This window comes from Rhea pennata, chromosome 12 (genome assembly GCF_028389875.1).
Source record: "Rhea pennata isolate bPtePen1 chromosome 12, bPtePen1.pri, whole genome shotgun sequence".
Taxonomy (NCBI): Eukaryota; Metazoa; Chordata; class Aves; order Rheiformes; family Rheidae; genus Rhea; species Rhea pennata.
In genome coordinates this window covers 14,091,537-14,113,253 of record NC_084674.1, presented here as the reverse complement: position 1 = coordinate 14,113,253, position 21,717 = coordinate 14,091,537, and the positions used below count along the sequence as shown (strand labels likewise).

The 21,717-nt window shown below is 48.2% G+C and overlaps 1 protein-coding gene across 5 annotated transcripts in view; it reads left to right on the top strand.

Moving 5' to 3' along the window:
* The window catches only part of NCKIPSD (NCK interacting protein with SH3 domain), a 56,937-nt gene that overhangs the window by 16,538 nt on the left and 18,682 nt on the right, over positions 1 to 21,717 (top strand). The window contains exons 1-7 of one of the 5 annotated variants that reach the window (XM_062585750.1): positions 2,481 to 2,761; positions 2,861 to 3,001; positions 6,654 to 7,187; positions 9,052 to 9,164; positions 9,999 to 10,200; positions 14,387 to 14,474; positions 16,540 to 17,168. In XM_062585750.1, the coding sequence (XP_062441734.1) occupies positions 9,118 to 9,164; positions 9,999 to 10,200; positions 14,387 to 14,474; positions 16,540 to 17,168 (966 nt within the window). In that variant the 5' untranslated portion in view covers positions 2,481 to 2,761; positions 2,861 to 3,001; positions 6,654 to 7,187; positions 9,052 to 9,117. Of the gene's footprint in view, positions 1 to 2,480; positions 2,762 to 2,860; positions 3,002 to 6,648; positions 7,188 to 9,051; positions 9,165 to 9,998; positions 10,201 to 14,386; positions 14,475 to 16,539; positions 17,169 to 21,717 lie in introns of those variants that run through there. The other 4 variants (XM_062585749.1, XM_062585751.1, XM_062585748.1 and 1 more) reach the window with 4 other exon arrangements.

The window sequence follows — 21,717 nt, the reverse complement described above, 5'->3', positions numbered from 1 at the left end:
CAGTTTTTGGTGGGATGGGCCTGGGGCTGGATATACTAAGGTTTCTTGGTTTCATAGTACCGAAATTTCAAATACAAATACCCATTCCTGTGACTTGAAGAGGCCGTGGACAAAAGAGAAATTGCTACTGAGATTTGTTATGTGGGAACATTATATAAAAATTTTTTTTTTTTTTAGGGACGGGCACCTGCTTTAGAAAAGCTTTGTAAGTGTGCATGCTCTCTTGGGTCTTTGGCATGAAGCATCAGAGGCAGAAATCCTCAAGGGACTTAGTTCACTGTGGTGCTCAGGAGCTGTTTGAAAGGCATGATAGTAAAGGATATAAACACTCTAAAGTAGCGTACCCCAACTTGCAACAAGGCTTTGCTCTTTGGAAAGGTGGAGCTGTTCTCTTCAAGCGTGGGGACGGTGCAAACCCCGTCCCTTTGCTTGCTGCTTGGAGCACTTCCACTCCTGGTAACGTGCTCTTTTTTCTTTCTTTTTTTTCCCTCATAAATTGGGTATGAATTTGTTTTATTTTGAAGTAAGTGACAGGCATGATTTCATCACATTACTGTGATAACTTGTGCTCCTGATAGGATGTCCAGGTAACTGCAAGAAGAGAAAAGCTCATTACAAAGGGAAGAACTGGGTTTTCTGTATGAGTCAATATGGTGTCTGGTTCTACCCTGCTACCTTTCTTTTTGTTTTGGGAGGTGAGGGGAAGAGCTGCATCACTTCAGGCCAGGAGAGGCAGCGTTTCCTCTGCCTGCAGAGTCTAGGATACCGGAAAATTATTTTCTAGCCAGACTATTAACTGATCCTGCAGCAAGCAATCTGTCTTTGATCCTTCCAACCAGCAAGTTCTCCCCAAAGTTTGCTCATGCTAATGCAAGGCAGGTTTCCTCTCTGCGCTGACGGCTCTGCAGGAAGGAGCTGGGGCTGCCGTCAGGCCCCAGAGTGCTGTTCCAGTTGCTGCTGAAAAGATCCTGGGGATTTGCGCCTGGTTTACAATTTTGTGCAATTTACCTCTGCCCAGGAGTAAAACTAGCTGCTGATTTTCCTACGTTTGCCCCCGGAGGGTTAGAAGTTCTTTTCTCTCATTAGTGGCTTTAATAAACTACATGTGGCTGTTTATGCTGCAGATACCTGAAAGCTGCGCTTGTTTGCTGTGTGGCAAACTTAAATTGTTCATGCCTAAATGCTTAGATTCCACGTTTACTCGCATCCTGAGCTGTCTACCCCCTTTTTTCATTTTCTCTCATAAATGGCACTTGTGTTGTAAGCCTGTGCCTGCCTTCCAGGTCGTCTTTCTGATGCTTAGCGTTGAGCTCATGGTGACTTGGGACTGAGACAGCAGTTCAGCTTTCTTTTCTGGTCTTTTCTTTCCTACTAAGTCAATAAGAGAAGCTTTAGATTTTGTCCATAGCTTCAGGATTTGGCATTGCAATAATTGTGCCCAGAATGCATGATAGCTGCAATCTGCCTCCCTGCTCTGCCCGCTGCGAGAGGTAGGCCGTGGGAGAGGGAGGATTTTGAAAAAGCAAGCGATAGATTACGAATGACCTTGCAAGATGAATCACAAGTTATTACGTCTTTCTCAAACACAGTTGTCTGTTGTTAAATCCGTGTCAATCTGTAGTATGCAGTAAGAAAGTCCCTTTCAGTTACCACATACACGCTCTTCTCTTGAACTTGTCTTTACATACCAATAGATTGCCAGCTTATTTGCAATTTTACTTGCTTGACCCCTCTGAAGACTTTACTAACTCAATTCTAATGTGCTAGATGCACTTACGTGCTGAGGTGTATAGGTAGGGAAAATCACAGGATTTTGAATTTCTCAGTCCTGCCTCCCATGTTACTGTCACCTTTCCAGCATTTTGCTACAGTCTGTTCTATAAAAATAGCTTAGGAGAGGAAACTAAACCTTCCTTGAGTGCTAAAAGAGAAGGCAGGAACTTGCATGGTCTCAAAGGTTTGTTTCTTCTTCTGGGCTCCATCTTTGATCCTTGTCTTTCCAATACTTAGCAAACAGGATTGACTGCAAAGAATTTGTTTCTGCAGCTGGGTTTTCAGCCCACATCTGCATCTTTGCTGATTTGATCGAAACAAATACTGCCTGAGACTATCATTTTGTAATCTGCCCAAAAGTTTCCAGGGCTCTGGGTAATTAGAAGTTAGCTGCACTTCTGATCATCCTTAATGTACATTTTTTTTAATACACTTTTGATAACTGAATGTGAGTAATTCTAGGAGCTGTGCTAAGTCTTGCTTAGAAGGGAAGAATGCTAAGGATGACTATGACTGTGCAAAGACTTGGAAAACTGTTTCATTTTTTTGTATGTGTGTGACTTTTAGTGCTAATATGTCAAAAGTTCTAGAATGAGTGGTTACACTAGACCTCAGCCTCTTTCCTTCCTCCTTTATATATCCTGGCTTATAATCCTGAGCTTTCATTAATGTAGAGACTATCTTTAGTTTTCAGTGTAGATGGTAGCTCTAAGACGTGTGTGTGCGTATATATAGAATTTTTTTATTTATATATGTAAGTGGAAACATATGTTTCCCCCACACAAATGCGGTGATTGTTCCTTGGTCGTGTCTCATGTTGACTTGTCTTGACAATTGTGTGCCAAGAGGCAGTTAAGCAGGCAGAGCCTAAAGAGAGCAGGAGCGCCGGTGTCTGGCAGCAATTCACCGCAGACAAACCGATACGAAGAGAAGCTCCCTGGAGCACCGAGAGCAGTGGGAATTAAGGCATCAGGGAATGGCAAGATACGTAAGTATATGCCGACTGTTTCATTTCAAAAACCTTTGTCCCCAGGCTTTTGCTCTCTTGGCATGTTTAGGCCTAAGAGCCGTGTTCTGGTTACTGGAGGGCACGGAGCTGCAGCGAAGAAATCGGTGGCTGATTTTGATGAGCCACGTTGGATCATTGTGGCTGGTAAACAGGGTCTGAGCATGGTTGGAGAGACTCTGGATGAAGTGTTTCCACCTTTGGAAGTAGAAATGTGCGGTGGTGAGTTGCATGCATTTTGTTGCCTCTTGGCAGCTCTCTGCCACCTTCTCTTTGACTGCACCTGGGAGAAGTTGACCTCTGACTGCTGACTAGTTGAAGTTTGATTGCTGTGCGTCCCTCTGCTGCCCTTAGGATTTTGTCTAATCCAAATGGCACTCTTTCCTGCACTGCCCCTGATTAGTGCATCTCTTTTGCCAGAAACTCTGGCTTTTGCTTTAGCATGATTTGCACAGTTTAAGCCCTTTTCTCTGGCTATTCTTTCTCTTCATTTTTCGTTCATGCGCCCTATATGCTTGAGTGGGTACTGTCAGCATAGAGCAGGAAAACACTGATCTGTTAGAAATCCGCTATAGCGTATAGCAGGAATTCAAGATCTGTTTCTGGGCTGCCTCTTTGTCAGAATTGCTCAGCCATGTCTTTGTTTGCTGGCTAGCTAGTAAGAGATGCTGCAGGTTTGTCTGGAGCATTTCTCATCTTATCTGCTCTGTAAGCAGGACAGCCATGCTTTGTTTAGTAGTATTTTCGTCCTGCATTTTTAAGTGCTGTAGGGCACAGTATCTTCATGCTGGCAAGAATACATTAATGCCTATCTATTAGCTAACAGCCTGGGGACTAAAAATCCCTGCTTGGGGCTGCAGAAAGGTCAAGAGAAAGGAGCTGAATTTCCAAAAGCAAAACAGAAAAAACAAACCCCAGCCCATTTATTTGTGCTCGGTGGTTCAGGAAGGGGAGCTGGTGTCTGCTCCATCTGCCTACCGTGGCGGGGCCCTGGCAGAACCCAGGCTGGCTGGTATTTGTGAATTACTGCGGCAGTCGTGTGAATCTGGAAGGAACGTGGCACGCTGGCAATCTGGTGGTGACTAGGGACGCGCTGCACGTGACCTAAGAGGTGATGTTCATCTCTGATCCGGGTAACAAAGAACCAGTTTGTGCCTGTGTATGCTGGCAGGATAAATACCCTAATTACGGCAGTGGTCCATGTCAGCACAGCTGCGTGAATGCTGAACTGTCAGTGGAGACAAAACTTTGTCTGTCTTTTGTTGTCATGTTGTGAGAGCCTGAGAAATAACGTGGTGGTGAAAACCAGCAATTCTGCCTGGGCACTGCTCTTACTGCAAAAGCAGCTGCTGGAATGAGGGCAGTGATTCCTGCACATGCAGAAGAGCAAATGCCTTTGATCACTAAAACCTGGGGAGATGAGGAAAAGGTGGCATGTTTTCTTGGATCAGCCCCCTGCAGAGGCAAAGAAAGGCCTGCCGTATGTTAATGGGCCACTTTTCTAAATGTAGGAGTCTCGCGCACGCACAGGGTGGTTCAGCCTATCTTTGCTGTGCTGATGCAGCTGTCAACCTGTTTGTCTGGAAAATGTTTTCCTAAAAGGTATGATTATTCTAGACTGTTGAGCAAGTTCTCCTGTGTGACTGCATTTAAACAACACAGGCACTGAGTAGGGTGCTGAGTAGGGTGATACGTGTGGAAGAACACAAAATGAAGAGGGAGAGAGATGATATTTAAGGTAGCTCTGGGAAAGCAGGAGAGAAGATTGTGCTAGTGGTATAGCCAGGACACTAGCAGTCTTAAAGTTTTCTAAAAAATGCTCAGTTCTCTTATCAGCTCATCCCTCTCTGATGGGGAAGGTGGAGATGTGCACGTGCTCTCTTTTGGAGAGCCATTTCCTAGGGCAGCGTCCTCCAGCCCATCGAGACAAGAGCCATGGGAAATGCAGGGGTGCACGCATCCGTGACTGGGCACGTGAGCCCGGACCCCCAGCCTGGCTGCGCCTTGGGCTGGCCTCACGCAGATGCCTGTGAGACAGCCTGGAAGAACGTTTCTGAAAGCGTGTCTTTGGTTTGGGGAAAAGTGCACATCTCCCTCCGCCTCGGGAGAGGTGAGACGTGCAGAGCCGAGATCTGCCTCTGCCCCTCGTCACGTGGGAATTCTCCTTCTGCGGAGGGGAGCAGGAGGAAATTGGCAGGTGGCTCTGGGGAAAACCTTTGTTTGCTCATGTTATTAGCAAGGAGAGGGGAAATAATGATTTATTGATGCTTCTGTAATTTTTCTTCACTGGGCAATAAAGGAGGAAATTCAGTTCTCTCTCTAATATTCAGCGATCTAATTGAGATGTAACTTGCTCCTGAAGTGAAGCTCGCCTGCAGAATATAGTTTCTGGGTGCTAAAGGTGCCCTTCTCTCTGATACAGCTTAGGACATGCAGCACATCCTCTTAACCAATGTAGCCAGTGGCTGTCGAGGTTTACAGTTCTGCTCCTCTTGTCTTTTGTTGTCCAGACTGGTCTTGACAGGCTGTTTAGAGAGGCCAGGATTTCTCTGCTACAGCATTTTTTTTATTAGATTGGAAATATATCATAGAGGAGATTAATGGCCACTCTTTTATGGAATGAGTTGCCATATAAGTGGCTCTTCTGATGGATCAATATGTCACCAAAATATCCCTCCATTTCCACTTGCATTGAGCAGAAGAACATGTCCTATTGATTTGTCTCTGCTTGCCACCTAACAGTTGCGCTACTGCACAGGGAGAAGACCCCGGCAGTGCAGGCAGACTCCTACGAGCAGCTCAGCAGAGCAGGGTTGACTGGGGCTCTGCCTTGCATCCTGGTGTCTGCGTTCGTCTCGTACGGATGTGTGAGCTTGGCACCTTCAACTATACTCATTGCAGTATCTCTGCTGCCCTTTTAGCCTTTTTCCTTTTAGCAGACACTGGCATTGCTGTGCTACATGCAGTGACTTTGGCAAACCGTGTAGTTGCTAGCTAGTGTATTGAGGTTGCAGTGACTGCTCAGGGCTCTGCCAGCCCCCATCCATGCAGTTACTGGTGTAGCTGCAATAAATCCCACTGAATTCCTGGGCTTTTCTTCATACTTCTCTGACAGCCTTCCACCCAGGGATAGCCTTTTTATGTGCTCCCCTGCTTGTGTTTGAGCCTTAGCTTAGTCTGTGATGAGCAGGGTTTCATCTTTCTATATCCTCAAGCATGGGAGGGGGCAGGGAGCGAATCTGTAGCCAGGGACCCGGAGGGGGCAACATCAGACTGCTGAGCATGAATCTCTTCTGCGGGAGCTCAAAGGCTCTGCTCGGTTACCTTGGTGCTGGTCTGTGACCTCTCTATTTTGCAGGCAGTGGAGGATAACGGAGCTGGCAGCTGCTAGGACTGCATATGGCATGTGTGAGGGTGTGGGTGCTCGGGGCCTCTGCGTTGGTGCACCTGAGCCGAGAGCATCCTCGGGAGCGGGTACTGGGTGCTGGCAGGCAAGCCTCTGCCAGAGCTGCTGAGGACGAGGTAATGATTCTTCCAAAGCTGTGGAAGAAACAGTGAGATAACAGAAGCAGGCTGGATCTTTAGGCCGTGCACTTCTCTGAATATCTGTGAGTTGGTCATCCCTTGGATCCTAGGGAAAAAGAAACTGTAGATGAGCCATTGGCAGACCTGACTTTCACCCTCACCCAGTCCATGCTCCTTTAACTGCAATGTTTTGTTACTTTTTTTTTGTCCATTTTCTTCTCACGAAGCAAGCCTTGCCAGTGCCATTTTGATTAACCTCAAGGAATGTGTGGCTGACTCATTCCAGTCTAGTCAGATGATTTATTCAGGGTATCAGTTCTCATTTATTATGTTTGTTTATGTAGTGCAGGGGAGCCCAACGCTGTGCATCCTACAAACCCGGAATACGAGGTGGCCCTCTCTGCTGAAGATCCTGCCGGCTGAGCAGATCAGACGAGCCAGGGGAAAGGATAGATTTATGAGTAACACGAGCAGTGTAATAAAGTGCAAGTGGCAAGCTCCTGCTGCTTTTTCTGTTGAAGTCCTTCTGACAGCCGTGTTAATAATACACGATTGGATAGAAAAAACAAAGGCGCTGCACAGCAGCAAAAAGCCAGTTATTACAGGGCTGCTACATTCGTGTAAAAATGGTGTGTTTTAGCAGATAAGAAGCACTGTCTCTGTGCCAGATAGCATCACACACAGTGAAGAGCGGCTTCAGCCTGTGGCTTTCTGGTGGTTTGGGGACAACTTTGAAGGACTCTGTGGAAGAGGGCAGGAGAGCAGAGCTGTCCAGCGCTCCGTACTGTGACCCCCTCCGGGAAGATCAAAGTGAAGAAGGTTGCACACAGCGTGGGTAAAAGCCTCGCAGACTGGAGAGGGCGCGAGAAAGCGGCCCGGAGGGGTGCGTCTTGTGCAGAGGCTGCACTGGGAGCTGCGTTGAATTTTTGGGTGGGAGCTGGCGTGGGAGCAGCGTGGGGTGGCAGTGAGGGCTGAGCGGAGGGCAGAGGACTCCAGCGCGTGGCGCAGCCTGGGAACTCCCCTGGGAAGGAGGTGTTGGGAGATTTCTGCCCTGTTGCACTTGTTGTTCCTCTCTCCCAGCGGAATGTGCAGCTTGCCTTAATTTTCTCCTATCATCTCAGAAAATGAAACACGTTCTCTGAAATACCTTGTGTTTCCTTCCGATGCTCCTTTAAATGTATTCAGGCAAACTCTGCTTGGTTTTCTTAATTAGATCTTTAGTTACAGGTGGCAGAATTCCTCCTGGGATGGGGCTGTTTGGAGGCTTTCTCCCCACGTTGTGTTCTGAGTATTGGTTTGGTCCTCGGTCTGGTAGTTAATTAAATTTGGTAGCTTTATTTTAACATACCTGTTTTTATTTTTATAAGTCTCTCCTGTTGTTTTCCTCCTCATCTATTTCTCTTGGGAAAACAAACAAACCAACAAAACCAATCTCCTCCCCCCCCCCTCCATCTAAGAGTTTCAGAGCTTCTCATTCCCTGCCTTGTTTGGATTTTTTTTTTGTTTTGAATCTGCAGTTGCTGTTAATTCACATTTGGTTTAGTAATTAATCAGGACATAAATAATACATGGCACGTTATCAGAAAACTGCGTGGCAGCGCTAAGGAGGCAGGCACTTTTCGCCCCGGCGGGGAGGGGTTGCCTTCTGCTGCTCTGCAGCCCCCTAAGGCCAATTAAGGTGCATCGGTGATGAGACCCAGCCGCTCCTTGGCTGGATAAATGGTTGCTCTGATGCAGGGAGGGGGGCAAAGCAGACAGAGATGAAGGGGGTTTTAATGTTCGAACAGCTACGTGAGTGCTGAGGTCCAAGCGCTCCCCTCCCGCTTGCTCAGCCCCCGCATACAGCGGGCTGAGATTGTGCGCGGCGACACCAAACCGTGCGGACACCCAGCTCTGCCCAGCCTGCTGCTAAAGGTCCCTAGCGCTTTTCTTCTGAAGATGTGTCAACTGTTGATAAACATAGCCTTGAAGAACGTCCCAAGCAAGGAAACCTGCTTTAACTTTGTGTCCTTTCGCACGGCTTGCTGCAAGCCTCCTGCGTAAGCCTGGTGACTGATGTGTTTGGTATTTTTTGTTTCAAGGGCGGTGTTTATTTCAGCTGCAGTAACAAGTGCCGAAGTGGCTGGTGTGAAGAGTAAATGTTACTGTGATGGTTTGGGTGGAGACCTGGGAAGGCCGCTTCAAGTTGCAAAACGCGTGTAAAACCATCAAGAAAAAAGCGAGCAGAAATGTAGAGCCAGTGCCAGCAAACTTACAAGGCCACCAGCTCTTGGCTGGGTCTGTGATACTCAGCTGTGGATTTGCTCTATCACAGGGCAGTGAGAGTGGAGAGAAATGAGCTCAGAATAAGTGGGGCTTTGCAGAGGGGTCTCAAAGGCTCCTGGTGGCAGTCTGAATATTCGAGGCTGCTCTGCAGTCCTGCGGTTCTGCCGCTGATCTCCCTGCAGAGATTGCTGGACTTCAGGGCCTGAGCGGTGAGGGGGTGCAAAGCCGTGGGGCGCTCGCCAGTGCTTCTTTTCCAACCATAAACCTTGAACGGGCAGGCTCCATTTTGAGCACAGCTCTAAACGTGAAGCGCGGCAGCGCCAGGATGGGGTCCTGGCTCTGGGAGCTGCTCTCTGGCCGTGCAGCTCTTGCAGTGCCTGCGCCGTGGGTTTCGCGTACTTTGTCTTTCCTGCTGTAAGCTCTGGTCTGAAAGGATTGCAACTGAAGTGGTGCAGTAAAGTGTGAGATGTCACATTTCTCAGGTGCTGGAGCAAGATGTGGTTCTCCAGTCCATTGACCGTGCCATTGAGGCTGTGCACAACGCGGCCATGAAGAATGGGGGCAAGTACAACCTGGAGCAGAGAGACGTCCTGCAGTAAGTATTGCCGGCAGCAGGGAGAGGCGGCAGATGGAGGGTGGTCAGCAGGGATGCTTTTCTTTTCTATTCTTGGGGATCAAATTAGACGTCACTAATTTGAGTCCCTGTGCTGCGCAGTGCTGATATGACCAGCAAGCTTTCCAGATCTGGTGGCTGCTCTTTCTCTCAGCTGCCTTCCAGCAAAGCAGCGCTTCATCTTGCCCCTCTATCTCTGTATATACAAAAAGAAAAGGAGACTCGGCTGCATTGTAGGCTTAGAGGAGAAATCCAAAACCTTTCCTGTTACTTTTTTTTTTTCCTCCCTACCAGCCAGAAATTGCAGTTGTTAGCCGTGTGGCACAGGGTCTTTAAGATGTTCACAAGTAATTGATTGTGATGAGAGTTTTCTTCCTCTGACACCTCACATTGTGCAGTGACGCACGCTGGCTTCGTCTCAGTTGAACAAGTGCAGGCAATTTCTGAAGCTTGCAATGCAATATGTAACTTGCCTGGAGAAGAGGCATTTTTCTCCTGTGAACTTATGAATAAATCATGGGCCTTTTGCAGAGCCTCTTCCTTCCTCCCCCAGAAGTGCTGCTTCAGTTGTTAATGAAACTGGAGTCAGTCATCAGAGTAACATAACCCCATTCTGATTTATATGTATGTATATATGTATGTATATATGTATATATACGCACATGTGCACATATATATAAAATATATAATGTGTGTATACATATCAAATATTATATATATAAAGAAAACCTCAGTGCAATATCTCATTTAAACACTGCAACACAATGACTCCCTTCCGTTAGCTGTGCTGTTCCTGACATCGTCATTCCATTGCAGAAAACTGATCCATCACCGGAAGGAGACCGTGTCCCGCAAAGGTCACTCGCCAGCCCCTCAGGGGATGGTTATGACCCAATCCTCCAGCGATCACCACCTGGACGTGGCGCGGCAGCCCAACGGGATGTGCCGGACAGGGTATGAGCGACATCACAGTCTTCCAAACACGGAGTTTGAGGAGGAGGATGAAGGCCTGTATCAGGTAACCGTGGCTGAACGCTTTCCTCCTCTGATGGTATGGCACTGCTTATTCCATTTAATGAAATGCCTTGCGTAGCTGAAGCCACAAGGAAAGTATTTCTGTTGCTCACCTGGGACTAGTGTGATCCTTCCCTGGGTGCTGTAAATTGACCGTATGCTCTGTTCAGGAGTCTGAAACAGTCCTGTTGTACTAGTTACACTTTTAATGCTTTGGGGGACCTTTGAGGGTCCAAAACTTTATGGTGATGTGCAAGATCTGCTCTTACTTGGATAACTATTTTTTAACAACTTTCTAAAATGGTCCAACCTCCTCAGAGCGTACTTTGAAAAGCAGTTTTGATATAAGCAGCATTCTCTCTCTGAGTACTCAGTACTGCTTTATATTTCTCCCGTGTTAAATCTGCACAACAAGATCTTTGCTCTTTAAGCACTTATTTGCTATGGCTGCTTATTTTTACTATTCACATCTTAAAAAGCAAGATCCTGCTTTGTCTGAATGTTCCTCCTAGTGATGAATTAAGGGTAAAATGCAGGAAATACAATTTAGAAGCAGATTTTTTTTTTTTTAAATCTAAGTGGTACATGTTCCAAGGTTACAGAGTAGTGTCAGCAAGGCTTCAGAGCAGCAGCCAAGGACGGGTGCAGCAACTGTTCAGGATGAATTATGTGGCTGATTACACAGTGCAGGTAGAGGTGGAAGTTAGGGCTAAAGGCTAAGCAAGGATGAAGAGGGAGATGTTTCTCTCCTGCAGATGAACATGTACGCTGAAGTCTGTCTTCATCTATTTAGGATAACTGTTTGGAAGCAGCGTTCATAAGGTACTGATACGCTCTCGCTGCTAGTATGTGAGGTTTGGTTTACACCAATGGAATTGTGCATCTGCAGAGATGAAAGGTAGCTCTGGCTCGTGCAGAACACAGGCAGCCTTACAAATCCTGTTTTTCTCCTTGATATTAGTTCTCTCTCTAGGCAACCAAACCAGCTGCATTCTCCAGCCTCTGCGTTATGGGCTAAGAAAATGGAGCACCCTAAGGCCCATTCGCTGTGCTGATTCTCCAGCTTTCTCTGCTGATCTGTGGTCTGGTCGCTTGCCAAAAAGGAGCAAGACAAATTCCCTGACTAACAAAGAACTGTTTCTGTCTGGGTGGCAGTGAGGATGCAGTCAAAGTGTATCCAGTGATGTTCGCCCTGTGCTAAAGGGGCTCGTTGGGATTGTAACTGTCTGATGGAGGGGTTTCCTGGGTGCTTTGAAAGCACAGAGTGGAGGAAGCATCGTCGCTTTCCTCCCCTCTAGCTGGTTATGCAGCTGCCAAAGAGGAGACCTACTGAAATCTAAACTTTATCAACAGCTCTTGAGAAGTAGAGGTCTTGGGACATGTTTTTCACTGTTTTGGATTTCTAGGTGTTTCTTATTTTACATTGCAAATGTCCTGTTGGTGGTGTGGGCTGCTTTGCTCCACAAGGGCTGGACTGGCTGAGGCGGCAGGTCATAGCACCCATGCCGAGCCTTTGCTTAACTCCTCTCAAGTTGCTGTGGGGTGGGAATTTGGGACAGTTGTGTACCAGGTGCTAAGGAAAAGGCTGGGCTCTCAGAATGATTTGGTCATAAAATCTGCTGGATTTGTGAAGGCTTAGTGTGGGCTTCTGATGCGCTTCTCTGGAAGGCTTTGCTGTAGACTGCAGTGTCCAGCTTGGCAGAGCTTGCTTTGAGATTTCTTTTTTTAAAATTCAACTCCTGTTGCTTACCTTCCCCGTGGTGTGTGGAGGGGAGGGAAGGGCGTTTTTCCCCTTCCTTCCCCAGGTGTTTGATTGCCGTACATCTTCCCCCGTGAGCCCACGCGGTGGCAGGCCGAAGGTGGGCACGGCCATCTGTTACTCCCTCTCGAGTCCTGACTGCGGCTCGCGGCTTTGGCAGCCGTTAGCCCTGGGAAATTCACTTGATGCTTTGCATTCTCGTTGCAAGCACTCGGGCTGCAACGCGTAGCTGTCTAAATGAGGCTGGCCGAGCTGACTGCGTGATGCTATCTGGGGCTCTGAGCTAACATCGGAGCTACAAGTATTAATTTAAACACTAATCTCTAATAGTTGTGTTAAACTTGTTTGGTATATTTAGAAGGGATAATAAAGCCATGGAAATACTTGAGAATGACCCAGCCCTCTCTGCCTCCAAATAATGTCACGCTGCTGCTCTAAACTCTAAGCCTGCCTGGCTGCTAAATCCTGCTGCTTCGGTAATTGCGGCCGTGCTGTGCCAAGCAGCTCTGGCTCGTGCTGCTCTTCCCTGCCGTTGTGTGCAGAGGGCCTGGCTTTAGCACAGCTGAGCTTGCCCGATTTTTGGGCCAACCTTCCAGCCATGCTTTGCAGAGACCTCTCGTGCTTGGTTTTGCTTCTCTCAGCTGTGCAGTCTCTTTTTGGACTAACAGGAATGATTTTTAAAGGACAAGTACGTACTTGTTAGATTCCAGCTGGTTCTCTCTGCAAGTGTCATGTAGCGTTTTACTCGGATAACAACAGGAGATGGGCTGACAGTAACAGAAGAGCTCGGGAGGGAGTTTGCAGGAATCTCTCATTCTAATTGACTCGTTAGAGGTGCACCTAGAGAAGTGGCTCCTTACAGGACATCGTAAGGGTATATTACGTATTGGGTGGGAGGAAGGGAGCAAAAGACCTCTTTGTAAAAGTCTTTCTAAGCTGTGTAAAATGCTGATTTCAGATTTTGGGTAGGCTCTGCTGAGGGCTGTGAGCACCATGTTGTCAACTTTTGACATGGAGTGTTCAAATATTTGAAGCTGCAGCTCCTAGAGGTGTCGTCTTTGCAGGGGTGTCCTTGCTCCCATCTCAGAGGAGGTTTCTGTACTCTTTTGTTCCAGGAAGAAGTACACTTTTTGTTTCCCTTGTTTGGAAGCTATTTAAAATACAGTTTTACTCCTGGATTTTTCTGGGGCTGGCTTCAGTGTTTCACTCTGGGGGTTGGCGGTGCTCTGTGCGCTTGGTCAGCCTTAGAGGACAGTTCTGAAGTTCAGTATTGATCCCTGTTTTCAGTTCACAGATAAACTTTCCTTTCAGGGCTAAAGAAACAGAAAATCAGCATTGTGTAATGGCCTGAATGTCACTGTGGTAGATTCCAGCTGGTTTCCTTGAGCTATTGCTGAGAGATTCAGGTCATAATTGCTTTTTCCTTCTGTTCTAACCTAAACTGTATTTCTGTGGGCAGCAATTGCCACATCTCATAAAAATAGAGATGTGTTGCAGGCAGCCAGGCTCTGAACCGTGGAAGTCCTCAGAGACCCAGGCCCCTCGGCTGTTAGGATGTGTGGATTTGAGCACTGATGCAATGCACTTCCACTTAGTCTGGCTGTTGTATTCAGTGATGGCTGCAACTTCCTAAGCGATCAGAGGTGATGTTACACCCTACTGCAGTAACTCTAGGTGCAAAAGACATGGGCGATCGTGGTATCTGTATCCAACAGGGAAAGATCAGAGCATGGAAATCTGGGTCAGGGGCTCTTATGTTCCTGACTCTGCTTTGCTAGGAGAGGAGACTTACAGGAGAAATACCAGATGCAGGGAGTTAGTGCAACTCGCTAGCAAGAGCTTTTCCCAGCAGGTTTTGCTGTGGTGTAGACCTGCACAGCAATTCTAGCCTGATTTTTCTCCCTCCCTGCCTAAGTAGAAATAGCTGTGAAAGCATGGAAAAGGAATTTCCATGTCTGCAGTCCTTGGCTTTGTCTTTCTGCGAGGATATTTGTAGCTGATGTAATGGATCTCTCCAGAAGAGTGTCTAAATACGCACTCTGTTTGCAGCCTCTGTAGAGCTATCGAGAGTAGTGTAAAGTCATGGTGAATGTGTGGGATTGCATTTGGAATAAGGAGGGAGTAAATGCTTGACAGGTCTACACGACACGTGTGCTCTGTGCTGCTGAACATAGCAATTAAAAAAGGGCTGCTTTTCCTGTCACAGGGAGGGGCGAAGCAGGTTCGAGTCCTGCTTTGTTCTTCTAGGAAGCTGCCTATTAATATCTGTCCTCCCGAGAAAATTTCCTGGAATGATGAGAGAAATATAAGGGCAAATTTACACGCACACACTAAAAAAAAAAAAAAAAAAAAAAAAAAAAAAGAGGGCTTTATAACAGGGAATGTCTTTATTGTCAACCTCCTTTGATTGCTCTAAAATCTTTCCTTACAGATCCCGCCGCAGCCCCGACGTGCTGCTCCCATCACTCCCCCGCCTCCAGAGAAACGCAAGAACGCGCAGATCGCTGCTCCTATTAAGAGTAAGGACAAGTCGCTTTCTAGACCTCGGGCAAGAGGTGGACGATGAGCTGGATGCCCTTGCCCGGGACTGCCCGCTCCTGCTGCGCACTTGGAGGAGTATCCCTTTGCTTGCTGCTAATGGGAACATTGGGTTTAAACTCCTTTAGGTTTTAGTCCTAATGGTGGCGGCCAGTGCTGCTTCATGTTCTCTCTCATCTCTATGGACTTCTGGGTGCCTGGCGCTTGCGCTTGTTCTCCCACCAGCTGGGCTGTCAAGCGCTTCCTTTGTACAACGGTCAGATGAGCTTTTGTGGAGCTGGTGGCTGGTCTCTGTGAGAAGCAGGAATAACCATCACCGGGTCAGTAGTGACCAGGGCATGGCCGCGTCTGTGCTGCAGGCAGATAGGGGAGCTGGTAGGCACGAGCGCTTGGGTCTGGACCAGAGCAGGACCACGAGCCTCTGGCAGGAGCTCCTCAGTCTTCAGCGCAGTTGGGTTAGTGGAGGAAATGAGCAGAGCCATTTTGCTGAGTTGCTGTTGACTCGCCCGAGTGTTGTCCTTGCAGTAACGGTTACGCTGCAGTGTCGCGCAGCCCATTTCAAGCTCACCCCTGCCTGTGAGGGGCACAGCAGATCAGAGTATGTGGTTAATTGAAACATGGGGCTGGCACCAGCTGCCTTCAGAGTATTTGTTGAGCCATTTTGCACTGTGGTAGTGGGAATCTGCAAAGGTTGGTTTCCTTGAATTCATTCTTGATTTAGTGAAATGTGGGGGGAGCTATAATTTGTGAATGCTTCTCTGTGGGAGAAAAGGGAGAAGGAAGGAAAAAAAAGGGAGATGCTGAACCCGTGTGGGAGGAAGGGGTGCATTTTTTTTTCTGCCCACCTTGTACTTGCCTTGAGATGGATCCTTTGTACCAGTGGAAGGCGTCATGGAGGGCTTCCTGAGAGTGCAGTGCAGTCCCAGCCTGGGGAGGTGCAGCAAGAGGTGTGATTTGGCAAAGCTGCACAGCAGAAGACAAATGGGGAAGCATTTTGTGCGTCTGTCCCTCATTTGGCATGGGAGAAAGATATATTGCCTGAGGGGAAAGGTAATTTCAGGAAAAAGGTGTATCAGGAAAAACTGAGGGGCTGTGGGAATATTTGTGCAGAGCGAGACTATGTTCTCTGGGAAGTGAGCTCCCTGCGGCGTGCGGTCCTTCTCTTCCAGCTCCAGCATGGGCTGTTCTCTCTAAACTCTAGATGAAGATATCCTAGTGTTTGCCCAAGTGACTGTCTTTTCATAGTCAAGGAAGGACTTGGGTATGTTTCTGCCCCTTAGAAACTAATAGATAAGGCTTAACGAGCTGTGTATTAGACTGGATGTTAATAAAGAAAAATCTTAACAATTCGATCGCTTATAGTAGATTTTTCCTAGAAAAATGGGACAAGTACTGCTGTTAGAGGTAGACAAAGCTAAAAGGGGGAAAGAAACAAGATAGAACAGATGATCTTCTGGTGGCTTGTGAAAGCAGTGTGTGCTAGCCAGGTCTGTGGGGCTTGTGATCAAATGCAGAAGAGTGCTGAGAGGGAGAGACCACAAGTGCTTGCAACAAATGTTTTCCTCGCTGTTGATACTAACTGGGGTGTATATATACAGTTGGTGCTGCAGGGAGAGATCTGAGCAAGAGGGAGATGCTTGTTGGCATGCAAAGCCTTTGGTGTCTTGAAATTCTCAGGCTTGTCATTCAAGAGTAATGGTTTACATCCTGAATGCGGGAAAAGGTCCTTGCTAAGCCGGGGAAAAGACTTTTCTGTCCCTTAGTCCTGTTCCTCCCTCCTTCCCTTCCCCTGCGTAAAACACTAAGCCTTTTGAAGGGTATTCATCTCAATAGAGTAGTTTTCCCCTTTCTAAAGAGGTGATTGTGTGGGAATGCTCCAGAGAGAACTCATACAATTTTGCTTTGAGATAAGTGAGGCAGGAAAAGGAGTTAAACTGCTCTGGTAGCATGCACAATGAGCCTTTTAATGGACTGTGCTGCAGCAATTTGTTTTTTCTTTTTTCCTTTGATGCTGTTGCTGAGGCGTTTTTAATTGTTCCCTTTCAGATGCTGTTGAAATTATCCCTGGGTCAGCTTCTAGCGCCTCCTCTATAAGCACAACATCCCTGGATACCTTGTATACCGCTTCTTCTGCGTCAGAAACCGTTCTCCCGACCGCCACGTCCAGTCCTGCCAACACACCTCCGCCTGTCCCCAGCCGGAGCGTTCACACCACCATAACGCGCAATTTGGATGCGAGCTTGGTGGCTCACTCCCGCTATGGGACCTCCCCAAAAGAGGAGGCCAGCAAATCTCCCCAGACCAAGCGGGCTGCCCCCGCGCCGCCCGCCGAAGGAGAGGCCCGGCGGTCCAGTGCTGCGGATGGGGAGAAGGATCCTCAGATCAAGAAAGCCGCCCCAGCTTCCCCTGCAAGCCTTGATGCTTTCAGCGCGCTCTGCCTTGATGACAAGAAGGCAGTCGCGGTAGAGCCCGCCGCCCCAGAGCCCGGTGGCCTGACGGCATCTGTGCCAAAGACGATCGGGGCCGAGCTGATCGAGCTGGTGCGCAGGAACACCCACCTCAGCTACGAGCTGTCCCGCGTGGCCATTGGTGTGGTGATCGGCCACATCCAGACCTCCGTTCCGGCAACCAGCAACGTCATGGAGCAGATCCTCATCTCCGTGGTGGAGAGCAAGGTAATGAGCACAAGGCTCTGCTGCGGGGCTGCTGCAAAGAGCCGCGGTGCTGGTATCGGGTGAAAGGTGTTGTGGGCTCACGTCTAATTCTCCCCTGAAGTGTGGGATGGGAATGCAGGGAGGTCCCAGAGGAAAAGGAAGAGACGCTCCATGAGTGTGAGGGACTAGCTGAGAGGACCAAGGGTTGTTTAAATTAAGTCAGAGTACTGGTAGCCATCCGCAGCAGGGAAGTGGGAAACATGAGTTTATTCTCTAGGTGAGCTGCAGATGTAAGTAAGGCCTAACCATAGGTTTGGAGCTGGGGTTGAGAAAGGAGGAGTGGGTTGAGCGGGCCCCACAGCTCTGGGTGTGCCGGGGTGTTCGGGTGGGACTGCGGTTTGGAGGGATGCTGAGGTGGGTGGCAGCGGATGTGAACACACGAGGACACCAGCCAGGAGACGGCAACCTCCCAGGTCCTGAGCACAGCGGTGACTGCAAAGCGCCGGCAGGAACGGACGCCGCAGGACACGTAGCAGCCTTAGAAAACAGGCCTGGTCTGGTGTGGAGGCTCCTCGGTGTGGTGGGAGAGGGAGATCGTGAATGAAGCCTCCACTTGGCTTTCCTGATCGCTGCTAGTCAGAGTGAAAGCACAGAGAAATTAAAAGAAAAAGGCAAAAAAGCAAGAGGCTTGACACCGAAGAATGGGGGGAAGAAACCTAGGAGGGACATGTTGAATGTTTAAAATTAATAGACTGTACCTGTGCAGAAATAAAAAGCAGAAGAACAGATGTTCCAGCAAAAGGCTATGGTAAAAAGGTCAATTGGGAGTGAAATAAAGAGGCAAGCTTCCCCTTTCTGCCTCCCTGCTCTGCTTGCTGTCCATTGTGAAAGCCCGTGGAGAGCCGTTGTGGCGGCCCAGAACCGGAGAAGGAAATTAATACTGACTTTTTAAAGAGGTGTATTCTCTTACAAATGCAACAAATAGAAGCTGAGAAAAATAGAGCCTTAGTAATAAGTGGTTGTTTATAAAAAGCTTTTGTAAAATAATGCGTTGCATAAACTTTTTTTCTTCTACTACGCTAGACTCTGTGTAGATCCAGCATGCCCGTGCATGCTATGAATCTGCGTATATTTTTCTCTTATGACTATGGAGCACACACAGATTTTATGTTGCTGGTGTCTTGCTGTGCCTACTTCTCTATTATCCCATAACACACTCCTCAGCTTTTTTTTTTCTTTTCTTTTTTTCTTTAACCACAAAAGGGTGGAGAAAGAGCACTGCCTTCGACCTGCTCTGAAGAAAGCTTACACCAAAACGATCGCGTGTTCCCCCTTCCTCTATTACAGACACATGAGGGGAAAAATAAAAGAATGCTTCTTGCAGCCATCGCTGAAACAGCTGCGTGCATCTGGGCAGCCCTCGGCTTCCGTTGGAGGCATGATAAATTTCAGCTCCCGCTTGTTAAGTGCAGCCCCGAGGAGCACGTTTCATGGAAACATCTAAGATTAGAGTTGCAGTGTCAGTGGCATGATTATAATGAACTGTTTGGAGGCATTTGAGTATGGAAAAGTATTGGCATTCAAATTTTAGATCAAATCATAATCTAGTTGTCTGTTTGTATTGACTAGAGCATCCTGTAAACAGCAATCAAATCTCAGTTTGTGGCCATAACCCAAGAGTTAATTGACTCCTACTCCCGAAACAGTACAGCATCACTGTGTGATCTAGATTCAGCAAAAAATTCTAGCCGTTTCAGGCAAACGTTCTGGCTCTGACATGCACTCTACGCAGTTCCATTCAGTTTGCTGTTGTTTGGACCTTGGACAAGATTTGAATATTATTTTGATCTTAAATACCTGATCTCAGGATATAATAATTTAAATTCCACAGAAGTCATTTAGTGGAGGACAACCAGGTGCCAAGTGTCTGCTGCTGGGATTTGACAACCTCAATTTATGGCCATTGCCACAGACCAGTCTGAAAAACAAGGGCATAAATCCTGGTGTCCACATGGGGGAGACTATCTATCTATCTGTAACTCATTTACCAGAATCTATCACTCAGGACATCCGTGGGGCTTAAAAATGCTAGGAACTGCTTGGAGGAGCAAGAGAAGATCCTGTCTTTTCTCATAAAACGTCGTGACATATCTTGATCCATGCTGCTTTCGGAAGGAGAGCCAAGTTCGGATTGCACGTTGCTCTGATGTGAATATCTTGATTAGGATGTGCATTTTTCCCGACTGACTCGCGTAGAAGATGCATCTCTGCTGGTATATTGGTGCCTGTTACTGATGATGTTTTTCTTCTTCTAGCATAAAAGACTCCCTCTAGCAGGTAAAAGGACTGGCACTTGTAATTGCAGGGTGGTTGTACTGCCTTAGCTTCGCTAGTGTAGCTTAGTGGTACAAATTATCATTGTAGACACCGTTTTGTTCATTATATCAAATCGTTCCGTGATCTCAGAGGTTTCTGTTTATAAAGTGATTCTGTTTAGGATTATTGCTGAATCCTCAGTTCACAAGGTTTTTTGTTTTGTTTTTTAATTTGTACCCTTCTAAATCTCTTCGCACCCCAATCCATGCAAATGCATAGTCAATATGTCTGCATATTTTTCAAATTTTCCCCCTAAAATGAAGTAAGACATCATCTTTGATCAAAGCTTTGGTCTGCTGATAGTAAGTATCATACCTATTTCAAGCTTTGCATGGCATTCTTTAATTAGTTATGTCCTTTCTGCTCCTATTCCAGTCTTAAATTGAAGTCAAATCACTAGTTTATTAAATCAGTTTCAGAATCCAGTATCTCCCTCTTACTCCCAGCATGTTCGGAAGGTTGAATTGCTGCGGCATTTTGCTCTTATTTACTGTGCTCCTCTTCCACCGTGGCATCTGCCCAAAAGTGCATTGCAAAGGAGGGGAAACAGCCCTCCAGCTGGGACAGCATCGTGGTCCAACTTCTATAGCAGGTGACTGAAGGATATGGTGGGAATACATGAGCGATCAAGTAAGGAGAACAGCGAAAGCAGTGGGGCCCAGGCTCCTGAGCTGCTCAGCCCCTATGAAAGAGACTTCAGAAATAACATACTACTGGGGGAGCGTGACCTAGAGGAGCAGAGATGCCGAATGGCCTTCCCCACCTAAGGGTTGTCCTTGCCGTGGAAATGGCCCCTGTTCTTGTCCTTGAGCCAATTCCTAATGAATTGTCATTTATGGACAGAAAGCACAAAGGAAAAGAAAACCTCTTTTCAAAGGCAGTGCTGGAAAGACTGTGTAAATAGTGAACTGGAGCTGGCTTTTATTGGAACTCTGTTGAAATTTGGCTGTAAGTGAAGGTAATGCAGATGCTACCTGATTTCCTGGCATCTGGAGAATTGCTCAGATTAGGAGGTGGTGGTGATATGTGATTGCATTCAGCTCTGCAGAGTTATCTCCTGTCGGAGAGGAGGGGATAACACCACAGCTGTCTTGTCTGGGGAGGTCGATTTGAGGATTTACTAAACTGAGTGTGAGGCAAGAAAAATTGCCTGATACACAAGCTGGCTACACCTTGAGAGCGCGCTCTTAGAAATCACTTATCTGCTTTTTATTAAATTAGCATTGCTGTATTCCAGTTGTGACTCAAACCCGCCTCCAGCTGCCTTAAATTTAAGCTCTCAAGCTGCCGACAGCGACCTGTAATCTGACTTGGCTGCACAGCTCAGCGCAAGCTGCGCGGTGGGGCGAGGTGGTTCTTGGGTGGAGGAGCGAGGAAGGACGTCGGTGGGCGCGGGCGAGCGCTCATGTGTTGCTGGGGGGGGGATCCCTCGTCGCGGGGCGCCGCGGCCCCCTCCCAGCCGCCCGGCGCAAGCGAGCGTGCCGCGAGGGTCCTGGCAAGGCGCGGGGCCGGCGGGCCGCACTGTCCTCCCGCCGCAGCAGCCTGCCTCCTGCGCCTGGTCCCGGCCCCCTCTCCGCTTTAAAGGGAAGCGGCTTTGAGTGCGGCACAGGTGCTTTGCTGGGGGGTGGCTTCCCCCTCTGCTCGCCTGCGTTAACGGGGAGCTCGGCAGGGTGAGGGCTGTCCGGGCTGTTTTGTGTGACTGCTCTTAGCACACCCAAGCAGGGCTCCTTCTTAGTGAAATACCGTAGGGAACGTGAACGTGGAAAGGGAGGGGGCTGCATTAATGCTTAGACAAGTCTTTTGCTCCTTAATTGCCGTAGGAGTAACCTGCTTTACGCGGGTCCGTGCCAGAGCCTTTTAGCGCAGAGCCGTTTCAGGGCTGCGGTCACGCAGGGAGCGCCGCCGCTGAGCGCCTCTGCGGAGCAGGCGTCTGTCGGGCTGCAGGTGGCCGGGACGCCTGGTAAGCGGCGGCTGCGGAGACCTCGCTGAAGCGTAGCTAACGTAGCGGTCGGGAGCCAAGCGGCTCCGCTCTCCCCACGACGCCACTGCTCAGCGCTTGCTCCCGAAGCAGCCGTGGTCCTCTGCTCGCCGACGTGGTGGCGGGGATGGAGCGAGGCAGACTTGGGAGGAAGAGCATCGCTGCTAGGCTGGCACGTCGGATGTGGCAGCCTGCGAGCGCAGGGCTGAGGGTCCA